Source organism: Camarhynchus parvulus, chromosome 4 (assembly GCF_901933205.1).
Source record: "Camarhynchus parvulus chromosome 4, STF_HiC, whole genome shotgun sequence".
Taxonomy (NCBI): Eukaryota; Metazoa; Chordata; class Aves; order Passeriformes; family Thraupidae; genus Camarhynchus; species Camarhynchus parvulus.
Window position 1 is genome coordinate 61,740,129 of NC_044574.1, and position 13,539 is coordinate 61,753,667.

The following is a 13,539-nucleotide window of genomic DNA, read 5'->3' on the forward strand; positions in this document are numbered from 1 at the left end:
GCTAATGAACACACTGATTTTGCCACTTCCATGTTTTTTTCTGCTGTACAAACTCCTACTGCAGAACACTGTTTTTTGTTTCAGTTATTTTTGGTGACTTTGGTACTGAGGAGAAAAGCAGGTCTCTCTCCATGGCATGGGGTGAGTAGGTACCTGCTTTCCAGCGCTTGCTGCCAGGTAGGATCTAGGGGCCACACCTTTCATTTTGGTTTGGGGACTGAGGCTGCCAAGCAGCTCTGTGACACTGGGTTTGACAGCCTGCTACCTTGCAGTGCCTGGAGAGAGTGAAGTGCACTTACCTGGAGCTGGGATGCAGTGTCACTGCTTTGCTGATGTCACTGAGAGCCAACACCACACACCACTTATTACAAAGTCAGACTGAATTTATTACTTTTGGGTGATCTTAAAAAAGGCAGAAGACAACGTCCAGACATACTGTTACTTAGAGGGGCAGCGAAGCTTTGTATAATTCATATATGTAAAGTGATCAAAACATAACCTTCAGATCCTTGCACTCCAAAGGAAGGACAGAAACCAGAAACATGAACTTTCTGCAGCTTGCCCCAGTAATTGACTGGTATTGCAGAGAACAACACAGTTACAGCAACAAACATCTCTGTAATGATTTTAGTTAGCTGTTTACACAATGGTGCTACTTGATTGTTCTGACAGAAACATGGAAGCAGGCTAAGCTTTCCACAAACTGAGTCATTAGTGAAACAATCCCCTCAGCACTGCATTTTTTAGGACAATGCTGTTGTAAAAAAAGAAGAAAAAAGGAAAAAAATGTACAATAGTACATATAGTTTTGTAGTAAAATGGTATCTGAACAGATTCAGTTTTCCTTCTTTTGTTAAAGCATATACAGCTTTATAAAATATAAACCTTCCAAAGGTCAATTTTAAAAGCTTAGAAGAGGCTTTGCTAATTCTAAAAGTAACAGACAAAATACCATTTTGCTCCTACAAGATATGTGTTTTATTTTACCTCAACAGTTTTAGCCTTGGAAGGTGAGCCATGAACTCCACTACCATGTTCTGTGTAAACCTCCACCAGTCAACTGAAGACTCCCCCTCGGATGGGAATGCTCTCGTTCAGCCCGTGTTCTATTAGCTTGATGTCCTCCAAATCATCTTTGATGATGCTGATTAGGTGACTCAGCCCTTCTTGCTGCTGCTTCAGGTGCTGTAGATAGTTCAGAAACCAGTGTGAGTATTGTTGAACTTCACAAACTTACTAGGTAATATTTCTCAGAAGTGTCATGACTGGTGGCATTGGCACATTGATAATCCTGGCATCATTTCTCTGAGGAAGGAATAACAGCACTTTCTGTACTAACAGCCTATCTCCACAGAGTGGTTTTGTACAATAGCTTGGTGCCCCAGCACTGAGACCAATTACAAGGATGACTTGATCAAACAAGGCAACATGACATTTTAGATCCAGTCAGTGTGTGTCTGGCTTAAATGATCAAGCTCAAAGAGTAGGCCAGGGTTCTACCCAGTAACACTCACTTGCTTGATTTCCCTTAAAAGGTCTGCGTCTATGTAATAGCGCTCTTCAGCCCGCACTGCTCCAAAGTGGTTCTGCATCCTGATCTGGGACATGAGCTCATTCAGTCTGCCCTGGGAAGAGAAACAGGCTTAAATTAAACACAACTCATTTACAGCTGCCACAGCTCCAGCATCTACCATTCCTTGAGTCTCCAGGGCTGGAAGCATTGCTGCTCATTCAATTTTTAGATGTTATGGAAGACATGCAAAGGGTAAGCGACTCCATGATTTCCAAGAACTCAAAACTACTGAAATACTATTGGCTATTCAGCAAAGAGCACGATGCTACAACCTATCACACTGAGACTGAAAGCCTTACACAACTAATATACACGTGTGGTTTGGAAAGCTGACACGTTTTCAGTGAGGAAATCCCAGAGGTGTTAGCCAAACACTGTCAGCCTCTCACCTTGAACTGTGTGGGTGCGTTAAGTTCACACTGAATTGTATCCAACTGTACACGAAGCTGCTCCTCATCTGCTTGAATGGCATAACCACTTTTCCTTTGGATCTCCTGCTTTATTAGCACCTACAAAAGAAGCCTTTGACGTTCATTAGAGAACACTTGGCCCATCCTTCTCCCCACCAGCCCATCTCTACATCTTTTTGCCCTTCCTCCAGCCTGTTTCTCACTGGATTTGTTGTGTCATTTAGTCTGCTGCTCTAAGACCTCAGGACAGTCCTGTGGTTTTGGTGAGAGAGAAGGTTCCCAAGCACAGCAGACCTGAGCTTTCCCTGACAGCTCTGCCTGGGAATGAACTTAAATAAACAGCGGTTAGCTGAGGTCAGAATAATTTTCAGCACTGGCCTGCACGAGATGGAACAGGTTCTTCTTCCCTCTGAGACTGCTTGTGGCACTACAGTGTGTCAAAGGACTTATTTAGATTATCCCTGTTACCTGCAAGGTTCTGTGCGAAAGCGCCATCAGTTTCCTTTTGTATTGTGCAATTTTTGCCATAGTTGTTGTTTGGTTTTTCTGCAGCTCACTGATATCTTCTGATATTATCTGCAGAGGAGATGGGAGTCAACTGGAAGCCAGAGAAGTTTTTGATAACAGAACAAGGTAGGCCTGATTTAAAACTGCAAGCTTCATGATACTACACCACTCAGCAACTTGGTGTCCTTGACCCAGATGATTTTAGAAAGCTTTCTTCTACCTCTACTGTTCTGCTTTGTATTTATTTTCATACACAACTGGGATTTTCAGAAGGCACTGGAAAATTGGTTGCCCCAAGTTAAAAGTTTGTGCCAATGGACTTAATGGAGCGGGTGTGGATTAGCCTGTAACAAAACAATAAGCCTGGAACCTGAAACAAATGAAAGCCAAACCACTCTGCTCAGATTTTGGGCAAAGATCTATTTAAGGGATATATTAAGACAATGGTTCATGTTTCCATTTTGAACACACAGGGCCAGGTGCATTTAATAGCGCATCCTTTGTCAACAGCAAGTCACGATAAAGATAAGCAACTTTACATCTAATCGAGTTTGATGCTGTTTGGTCATCTGATCCTGGACCTTCAATCTTCTCAGCAGTTCCTTGAAACCCACCATTGGCACAGGAATAAGCCTAGGAGAACACAAATATTTCTTACAACATGTTTCTATACTGGACACACCAAACATGATAAGGGTTAATAATTATGAAACAGAATCTAATATAAAGTCACAGATTATGTTGATCTTTTATAAATTAATACATAACCATATTTTCTTTTGCTTAGAGTCCTAACTATTCCTCATAACCTGTTCCTTTTTAATAAAGACACCAGCCCAATTTATCTGTAACCACTGGAGGGTACAAAGGTGCAGCACCTTCAGCAGGAAAGAGAAAAAACCATAAGGGTTGCAAAAAATAAGTCACAATAACTAATCCATGTAATGGAGGACACCACTCCTCCAAGGAACCCAAGTAAGACTCTTTATCCTGACAGTTCCTAAGCGCCTAAATGGGTAAAGGGATTAAGATAGGCACCTCCAGTAATCTTCACTGCTTTCAAGGGGATCAGCACTTGGCCAAGTTGTACTCGAGTAACTTTCTCACAAGTTATCTGAAGGGTACTATGCAATTATTATCTCTTTCTCCCCTGTCCAAGCCTTGTTGCAATATTTCAATACTTGGACATACTGTTTGACTTACTTATCAGGATCGGGATTATCAACTTTGGCTTGTTCCCATATAATAGGATCAACACCTGAACAAAAAAAAGGATTTTTAGTAGGGCTATCTGAGAGATATTACACCTGCTAACCAGGAAAAAATACTGCGCAATACACAAGCCCTATGAACTATGCTAACCCAAATGCCTGTTGCACAAATTAAGGTTAATTAAACTAGGGTAGTTCTTTAAAACTCCTGGTCCTGAGCAGGGACAGTAAATTCAGACCCAAAGGCCGTCAAGCACTGGTTTGAAAGCAGGGGAAAGGGATAACCCATAGGTGCTGCCATTGGATAATCCATACTTTAAAGGCAGAAATTCCTACTGTTCCCATTATATGCCACAATTGGGTCATCTGTCCTTTTGAAGTTGTTATTGTGTGAAACAAACAAATATTTAAAAAATCAGTAACTAAGTGATCAAAGTACCAAATCAGTTGGCAAAATAATCTCAGTAGGAGTTAGCTCTGACTTTTCTGCAAGACTAGGCCCAGTGCCTTTTCCAATCCAGATTTCATAACCTTTCACATCCTAACATGGACACATATAAAAGCTATAGATACAAAGGTAAGTCATCTAATCAAATTACACTAAAAGCCCTTTAACTACTCTAAAACAAAGCTATATGTGCAAAGCTCTCTGTGGCCACACAGGCAAGCTAAGAGAGCCATCTGAAAACTGCAAGCGAGTACAGGACATGATTATGCTGATTTTTAACTTTTCTTTTTTCTTATTATTTTCACAGGTGTTCTCCAGCTGACACCAGCTTTTTCCCTGGAGAGCACAGAAGGCCCAGCCCACGCACCAGCAGGAGGGTTCTGCAGGAGCTGCTTGACTTGTGCTGGGGACAGCTCTGTCCTGGCCATGGACAGGCTGACCCCCAGCTGCTGCAGGGATGATTTGATGTTGGCTTGCTCGAAGTGGGCATAGAGGGTCGTTGCAGGAACTCTCCTGGAGGTGCCGTTGGGGGAGCGCTCCACAATGTAAATGATCACTTCTGTCCTGAGCGAGGTAAAATGCGGAACATCAGGAAGAGGTCAGCAGCACGAAGGAGGTAACACAATACACAACCACCCAAAATCCAAGCTATCACTTCTCCCAGCTGACTTTTAACTTCTTTACCAAATGAGATGTAAAGTACCAGTAGCTGCAGGGTTTAACACAGCACGGAAGAGAGAGAGAGAGAGAGAGAGAGAAAAGCTGTAAATACCATTACATTCTCAGCTCTTCCCAGTTTTACTAACCATATTCTATGGTGATACTAGTACTACATTAAGAATAACCTAAAATCTCTGGAAAGGCACTGGACTTAATGTTGTAAGAAAAACTATATGAAGGAATAAGAGATACAAATCAAAGTCAGGATGAAGAGATCTAAAATCAAGGAGAAGGGGAGACAGTAGACTTAGGCACCCAACCCTTTCTAACATGAAATATAAATGGGCAACCCTGTGGGAAGTTCACGTACTGGTCATCGGGCATTGTTTTAACACCTTCGACATTGACAGTGAGGGTCTGGTTTCCTCCCAAAATTTTGTGTAGTGATTCTACGAGCTGTTGCTGCTGGCTTCGAATATCTGCTTCTTTTCTGTTAAACACCAAGACCACGAGGCCATCTTCATCTTTGTTGTTGGGCATTAAACTGTAACCCACAGCCTGCCAAGGAACACATGAAAAATGAAGGTATGTTACTTAGCAAATGCATATCCTTGTGGCATGAAGGGGAGGGGCTAAATCCCTCCGTTTTTAGAGTAACTGGTTTCAAATTTAACTCACAATTGATTCAGAGCTGCACAAACATGAAATCAATCCCCTCTTAAATCAATCTCTCAGCCATCAGTACAGCAGCTTTTGAAACAGTTCGGATTTTTACAAAAAGTTCCTAAGTATCCTTTTTACATTAGGGGAGTTGCCAACATAGCAGAGCTGACAGCAATCAGGAACATTTTAGAAACTGACCCTTTTTCCAAATTGCAAATGAAACCAGAGGATCAGACTTTATTACAAGCAAAAACAGAGTGGCAGCTTTCACCTCCTCTTGCCTATCAGCTGTCACCCCACGCTGGCACTGGTGACAGGGTGGTGAGTAAGGGCTTGGTGAGGCCCTGACACTGCACGTGGGTGGGTGACCTGCACCTTTCCCCTCAGGAAGAGAGAAATGAGTTGGGGATGTGCCCAGGAGCTCGGTTTTGTCAGCAGAGGGTAACCCCCTGCCATAGTGAGCCTCGCAGAACCAGCCATCCTGCCACGGAGCACAACAGCGACAGCTAAGGAAGAATTTGTTTCTAAGCACATGACACCTCTGGTATTTCTGTTTTAAATAAATAACTTCCACAATCTCTTTATGCAACACAGCATTCTCAAACTAGAACAGATGTATTTTACTTCACTGTGGTACTTCAAACCGCAGCCTGTAACACATAACTTAGAGCAGCATGCATTTCTTGGTGTGGAGCTGCATGCTTCTCATGTGTCCTGGAGCTGGAATTGTGTACATGTGGAACCCTTCATGTAATGCTTCTTTCTTATCTGATGCTGGGTGTTTCAGTGGCAATAACCAAAATAGCTTATGATGCTCTGTTCCTATCCCTGTGCCACCTTCTCCCCTATTTTTTGTAGGCATCTTCACTGGTGGCACAGATGGAACTCGTCAGTATTTCACTTATGGCACGTGAATTCATGGCATTAGAAACGCTCCAGTCACAGGGACAAGAGTAAACCTAGTATCTGGTATTGTCTAACCTCAAGACTCTTCTTTTTAGTAAATGAAACTCTAAAATAACCAACTTTGCGTCACACAACTTATAATGGGCAATTTTTCAAAGCTCAGAAACTGTGAAAGCAATTTCAAACAACAACTTACAAGAAAATAAGCTTTCAGGTGCATTGCTAATAAAATGTTCAAGGTAACACTGAAAAAGGTGATGCAACAAAACCAAACATTTTTTAGGCAGGCACAATTGCTGCAAAAACGTTACAGAACTTTCATAATGTACATAATCAACACTGGACTTAATCCAGTATTAACCTACATTCAGGACACAAAGTTCGCACTCCAAAGGATCAGCTCAGGGAAGGAGGGTGTCACCACGCCTGCCCCAAATCCCCTTACAAGCCTGAGGCTTAGCAAGACAGTCAGCAGGTGCAGGATTTGCGGAGGATGGAGAGCCACGAATTTGTCAACATGAGAAGCAAGATCTGAAACTGCTGACAAGTCCACACAGGGAATGGAGTCAGCATGAGCACTGGCAAGGATAAAGGCTGGTGGATTTTAAACCTGGCACAGGCCAGGTTCATAGAGGGTTATTTTAATCTAGACAAAGCAAGGAAGAAAGACCCTGAAGTTCTTATTCCAAATGTTCACAGTTTCTTTCAGACAAGAAGGTTATTTTTAATTGTTTCTGTCTTATTGTAACATACACAGACACACATTAAAATTAATTTCCATAGATCTGTTCGAAGTACACACACACTAACCTGAATGCTAGTACATGAAATTGTTACTTTCATGCTCCACATCTGGGCTCATTATCTAGTCCCTCCACACCACCCAGATTTCCAGCATCTTCGAACCTTTTAATGAGTATGCATCAGAACTGTGCAGATTACCTGGAAAAATACTGTTTCAGAATACTCTTACCAGTGACAAAGTCTGGTTTAACACCCATGAGCTGCTCAGCCTCAGCAGAGTAAGGGATTGGCGCCCTCTGCGGGCAGCTGAACCATGCCATACCTTAAACCTGCAGAAGGGGTTTTCCTGCGTGAACTCCACCGGAGCGATGTTGTTGTTGAAGTACCCTTTGCCCGTGCCCCAGAAGGCCTGGAGCTGGTTCCATTTGGCCAGAATGGCATCCCTCTCATCTCCCAGCAGTGTCGGGGCCGAGAGGGCGCTGGCTGTGTTGATGAGCTGGTTGGACTGAGCAGGGGTCTGGGCAGGCTGGTTGAACAGCCCAGTGCCTAATGCTTGGGTGGGATGAAGAGAAACAAATGAATCCCTCGATCAACCGTGATCATGCTATCACCTATCATTAGCATCACTTCTTATCAGATTCTGAGAAGCAAAATAAAACCACCGAACAAATAAATGAATTAAAATCAGATCATGTTTCTTAAGTGTCTTTTTACAGCCATTCATCATCTACAACAGAAGCTCCTGAACAATACATTAGAAGAATTTATTTTTTTTTAACGAGACACATGTATTGATCCATGTCACCATCTGGCACCCTCAATACCTAAATCTGAGAGGCAGGCTGGCTGTTACAAACTTAGTAGACTCAGAGCCCGAAGCTGCTTATTATCCAGCTCCCATTTAAATTAACCTCAATGCCTTTTTCCTCCCCTTTCTAGTAATGCTGTGACTGCAATTATCAGTTCTCTAACTATATTCTACCAGCATTAAACCAAAGGGGTAAATATTGTTGGAAGCTCAAGCGTGAAGCTCAGAGACTTGCTTGAGCTCTAGTTTAAGAGTTTAAGTGTTAAACAGCCACCTGTTACAATACACCTCTGTCCTATTATCTCAGGAACAGAGGATGGCAGTCTTGTGCTTTCACTGCTAAAGGATGGGTAAATCCAAAGGCCATACTCACTGGTCTGCTGCTGCTGCTGCTGCTGGGTTCCAAAGCCTCCAAAGCCTAGCCCAGTTCCCAACCCACTACCCAAGCCGGTTCCAGTTCCTGTGCCAAAACTGGTACCAAATCCAAAGCCTTTGTTCTGGGTACCACCAAAGAGTCCTGGAGAAACAAGTACATGATTACTGAGAAGAAGAGCACAGCAGCCCTGCAATCCAAAGCACTCCTGGATCTGCTCTGCAGGCAGTCAGTCCCTCAGTCCCTTACCGCCGGTGCCGGTGTTGGTGGGAGCAGAGAAGCTGAACGCCGGTGCCGCGCTGGTGGTGGTGGTCCCAAAGCCTCCAAAGGCACCTGCCGAACACAGACTGCGGTCAGGCAGCGGCACACGGCCCCGGAGCTGGGCACAACACAACCGACCGCACGCCTCGGGGGTTATGGCAACAGGGGCTGACAGACGGATGGCACATGGCACAAGCATGTAGTTCACACTGAGCATAGGCACCTCATCGCCCAAGGAAATGGGGGAGAAAACACGGACCACAAAGCCACAACTTGTATAGTGTGTCACGAAAGCAAATAAAAAGGCAGCAGTCAACTGACATCTTGGTCCTTTACCAGAGGGATGTGCTTTCCCTAGTGACAGACACAAGTAACAGCACTATTTCTTACATTTGTTCTCAGAATACTTCTGGTCAATGTCACTACTAAGTGTTTAACAAACAACTCGATGTTTTGTGAACTTTACAAACAGTCCTAACCTCAGGAAACCTGAGGCCAGACACATACAGTTGTGTGAATTTCTACAGGGTCCTTTTTTTTAAAGCCTTGTTTCCCAATCATCATTCCCGTTACACCTCATTTAGAGGTTCAACCAGTAGTATAGGAAGATGGATGCAAAAGCAATCGGCCTTCCACAGATTTTCAGGAAACGCAGTCACTGGCCAGCAGGAGAGGACCTAAGTGAGCGCCCGAACTCCGGTGGTGCCAATGGCACTGGCCTAAGGTGCAGCCTGTGGAGCGCTGACCTGCCTGGGAAAGCAAGGTCTCTGTGTCTCATGCTGCTTTTACACGTGCTCAAAAGACAAAAGACAGTCTGCTACAAAGGATTTGTCACAAAGGTGCTGCCTCTCCTCACTCACATGTCAATAGCAAAAAAAAAAAGACCTATTACACTCACAGTCCTCCTATCCACAAACCAAATGAAAAGCATAAATCAAAGCTGATATGCAAGGGCATTTTATTTCCATGCAGCAAACACTTTGATGTGAGTGGGCACAAGAAATTGTTCCCTGTAACACCCATGTTTCAGTCCTGCCAGCGAGCAGGACAGCCTGGCAGGAGCACCAGCAGATAACACCATTTTTAGGTACCTTTGTATGCACTGCAAATTTAGTCATTCTTTCTTGAAAAGGGCCTGAGACTACAAATTCAATACCAAAGCATCAAATTAAATATCAAATGGACTATCCATGGTCTCTTCTGGCGCAGCTCAAATGAAGCCAGTGAAGAGTGTTCATAAATAAACCCAATGAGACCACTGGAGTGCACAGAACAGATGAGAGGTGCTGACACAGAGAGCAATGACACTGTGGGATGGACAGAATTCCTATACGAGCAGCAGCAATGGGACCCTCCGGGCTAATTCCACACCTACACAAGCACTAGAAATCCATCCAGTCCCAAGTTTTCATAGGGAATGGGAAATATTTGAGGTGAAATGATATCAGCTGATGGCTCAGATCTGATGGATCTCCATACAAAGGGCTTCCTTGGCCACCCCCCAGTGCCCCCATCCCGTGCAGGCCTCCCTGGAGAGCTGGGGCAGGGCGGTGTTGGGACACTCGGCAGCTTTGGGGAACGGGTCACAGCTGGCTCTGACTTTGTGCCGGTCGTATACAATTCGTTTCTGCACAGAAACTACTGAGGTGTGGTGTGTTCATGACAGCCAACGCAAGGCCGATGAGGAGACACGGGGAAGATGGAAACATGACTGCAGTAGTCCAAGAATCTCATGTCAGGAAACAGGGAAAAGGGACCAGCTCTGGGATTGCTCGGGATCACCTGGATTCATTGCCGTTCCAGAGACTTTTGCCTACGGGGTTATTTTTCCTCAAAAACTATTCCTCGAGAATTTAACAGGCAAAACCCCTCCCATTCCATTTCCAGAGCTTTTATGGCCAGTCTTCACTGGATATGAGGATTAGTAGCGGACACAGATCCCCAGTGAGGGATGCAATTCTTGGACCCCTGCTGTAACATTTACCACAGAACACGTATGTACGCATTATCTACCTGCGCTTGCCAGACTGTTACCAAAATTGAAAGGTGGAGTTGAGGTAGTGGAAACACCGAAATTCCCAATATTAAAATTCACCGCGGGATTAGCAGTTAATCCGAAACCCCCAAAATTAAACCCACTGGCAGTGGAGTTTGCAGTTTCAAGCCCACCAAATCCTGACGAGTGGGAAGCAGAAAAAGAGCAAGGCAACATTAGTTCTGAGTGAAAAGCAGGTCCCAGGAGAGAAAAGCTGAAGCATTTTTCCATCACCATGAGCAAGACAGGCAGAGCTAGACACAAGAGTAAAAGGTATTAACTGGCATTAAACATTATTTATTGGAAACAAGGAGGACACTTAAAAGCTCAACACACTGCTGCTGTAAAGACACTATTTTTTAATTATACCATGCATAAAGCAGCAGCATTTCCCCACCTTATTTCAAAGCCTTATCTCTGTGATTCAGTATTCACATTAACAGTAATTTTTAACAGCCTAAGACTGCTCAATACAGCTACATCTGTGTTAAGTGTAACAGATAATGTCAAAATTAATTCATAAACTATCAGGAAGGCAAGAGCAAATAATCTTCATACAAATAATACACTCAGATACATGACAGCAGAATAACCACAAAACTCAGCTCCAGCAGCTGAGGCACCACACAAGCCTCAGCTACTCCAAGGCAGACTTACCCAAGTTCTATTGCCAAAATCTGCCCACCTCAGCCTTGCTGGATTTACTGATGCACCCAGCACCCCTGGGATGCAGCTGAAATGGTTTCATGCTAGACAGACAAGGGAAGTCCTGAGGTGTGATCCCAGATTTCCCTCTGACATTGGTCTGTGAATGTCATAAACCTTGCCACAATGTACAGGCAGCACAAGGCAATGTTCTACTTTCAGATGGGGCCAGAAAGAGTGTTTGTAAGAGACGGTAAAATTCAGGTTAACGAGAGCAAAGATGAGTCCCGTCCAAAGGACTTGTTTGGAGTCAACAATTAATTATTTTACTAATTGAGGGCAAAGAAAGCTCTGTCTTACACTTCACCATGACTGACAGTGACAAAAGCAGAGGGGGAAAGGTCTAACTTTACAAGTTAACCGCTGTCTTTTACCTTGCTCAAAAATTAACTTCCAAGGGCATCTCGTCCAAACGATGAATTTATTGCAAGAAAATACTGATCCGAGGGACCTGGACCACCTTACCACAAGCGCTTCAAGAGCCACTCCCGGACCCACGGGGGCCGGGCGGGGCGCGGGACGGCACCTCTGAGGCGGCCGCGGCTCCCATTGGCTGTGGGGCACGCGCTGCCGGCCACCGCCGCTCCCATTGGCCGCAGGGCACGCGCGGGCAGCCGCCGCCGCCGTTCTCATTGGCGGGGGGGCACGCGCGGGTCCCTGAGAGGGCCGCGATTCCCATTGGTGGGGGGGCACGCGCAAGTCCCTGAGGCGGCAGTGATTCCCATTGGCGGGGGACACGCGCTGCCGGCCGCCGCGGTTCTCACTGGCGAGGGGGCACGCGCGGGCGGTTGAGGGGGCCGCGATCCCCATTGGCTGAGGGGCACGCGCGGGTCCCTGAGGCGGCCGCCGTTCTCATTGGCGGGGGGGCACGCGCTGCCGGCCACCGCGGCTCTCATTGGCCAGGAGGGGGGGGCACGCGCTACCCGCCGTTCGGCTCCCCCCGCCCCACCCCTCCGCGCCCCGCTCCCCCCGCGCTCACCGGTCGGGTTGGCGGCCCCGGCTCCCGCCGTGGCGCTGAAGTTGAAGGCCATGGGGCCGATCGTGGAACGGCGAACGGAGGCCCCCGCGGGAGGCGCGTACGAGCCCCCGCGGCGGGTCCGGCCACAAACAAAACCAGCCGCACGCGCCGCTTTTCCGCCGCCGCCAAAGCGCTTCCGGGTGGCGCAGGCGACGCGCGGTGACGCAATCGGCGCGCGCCAGCGGGCTGTACCACTGCGGGCAGCGGGACGGGGGTCCCGCGAGAGGCTTAGTGTCCCAAGGGAAATGAATGAAGAAGAATAAAGCCGAGCAGCTCTTCCATGAGGATCGCGGGCATTCCCGGGATTCCCCAACACCGGGACCACAGAGCCGCCGTTCCTTTGGGTGTCTCCGCTGCAGGAGCTAGCGGGCAGGCCGGGACATGACACAATTCCTTCCCAGCGAGGGCTCCCACGGGCACCCCACAGCCGTGAGGAACAGCTTCCTTCCATTTTCCCAGGATTATTCCCACAAAACAAGGTTTGGGGTGACAGTGTTGTCACAGAATACCAGGAGAGCTTGGTCTGGAAGGCACCTTCAAGCCCATCGTGCTCCGCTCCCTGCCATGTGTGGAAAATGACCAGATAATATTGGCTGTTGCATTTATATAGTAGCCTATGCATGTTGTTAGTGATTAGAAGTATTTAGAAATAACATCAATGATAACTCTTTATAGCTGCATGTTAATAAAATATCATCTATGAGCTTAAGCATGCACTGTGATGCTTATAGAAATAGTGGTGTAATCAATATAATATCTGTGTATCACTCATGGAAATAATAGTGTGATGAATGTATTGTGTTGTAGATCTTAGCAAAACATAAGATGTTTTAAAAAAGAGGCTTTTGTGTAACTAAAAACAGTGTAAGGCCACGCACTGACCAACCTGTCCAAGTGATAAGATAACCCTGACACAAACCAGAGCACTGGAGGACAATTAGAGAATACCACGTTAAATTTAAGGAGGACACATTAAATCCTTATCAGGGGATGTGAAACAGCAGGATGTAGGCACAAGGAGAAAAATATATTGACCTGACACCCAGGATGTCATGCAGATAAGCTGGATGGTAAAGTCAAACAAAGGAGTTCCCAAAACATCACAAAGTTCACAAGAATGTTTGAATAATGCGGGGAACACATGAATATGCATGTATCTCATGTAACAGTATAAAGATAACACTGGCTGCATACACCGGGGTGTTCTTTAGCTGTTG

At 45.7% G+C, this 13,539-nt stretch overlaps 1 protein-coding gene across 3 annotated transcripts; it reads right to left on the minus strand.

Moving 5' to 3' along the window:
• Positions 1-362: 362 nt before the first annotated feature.
• NUP54 (nucleoporin 54) lies at positions 363-12,461 on the minus strand. 3 transcript variants are annotated; one of them, XM_030947098.1, is made up of 13 exons: positions 12,284-12,461; positions 10,578-10,739; positions 8,553-8,636; positions 8,304-8,447; positions 7,445-7,674; positions 5,180-5,367; positions 4,517-4,713; positions 3,694-3,748; positions 3,030-3,123; positions 2,452-2,559; positions 1,963-2,082; positions 1,515-1,625; positions 363-1,185 (listed from the first exon to the last, which is right to left on the minus strand). In XM_030947098.1, the coding sequence occupies exons 1-13, from the start codon at positions 12,333-12,335 to the stop codon at positions 1,057-1,059; spliced, it is 1,674 nt and encodes a 557-aa protein (XP_030802958.1). In that variant the 5' UTR covers positions 12,336-12,461; the 3' UTR covers positions 363-1,056. The 3 variants fall into 3 exon arrangements, with proteins under 3 accessions (XP_030802958.1, XP_030802956.1, XP_030802957.1); XM_030947096.1 differs by lacking the exon at positions 10,578-10,739; XM_030947097.1 differs by lacking the exon at positions 12,284-12,461 and having other exon boundaries at positions 10,578-11,278.
• Positions 12,462-13,539: the final 1,078 nt, after the last annotated feature.

What these genes read in the sequence shown, in the direction of transcription:
- NUP54 (XM_030947097.1), bottom strand. Translation starts at nt 10,836, where the DNA reads ATGGTGATGGAAAAATGCTTCAGCTTTTCTCTCCTGGGACCTGCTTTT. An exon ending in GCAGCAGCAGCAGCAGACCA is followed by an intron (nt 7,675 to 8,303) that starts GTGAGTATGGCC and finishes ATCCCACCCAAG; the next exon opens with CATTAGGCACTGGGCTGTTC. An exon ending in TTTCGCACAGAACCTTGCAG is followed by an intron (nt 2,083 to 2,451) that starts GTAACAGGGATA and finishes CTTCTTTTGTAG; the next exon opens with GTGCTAATAAAGCAGGAGAT.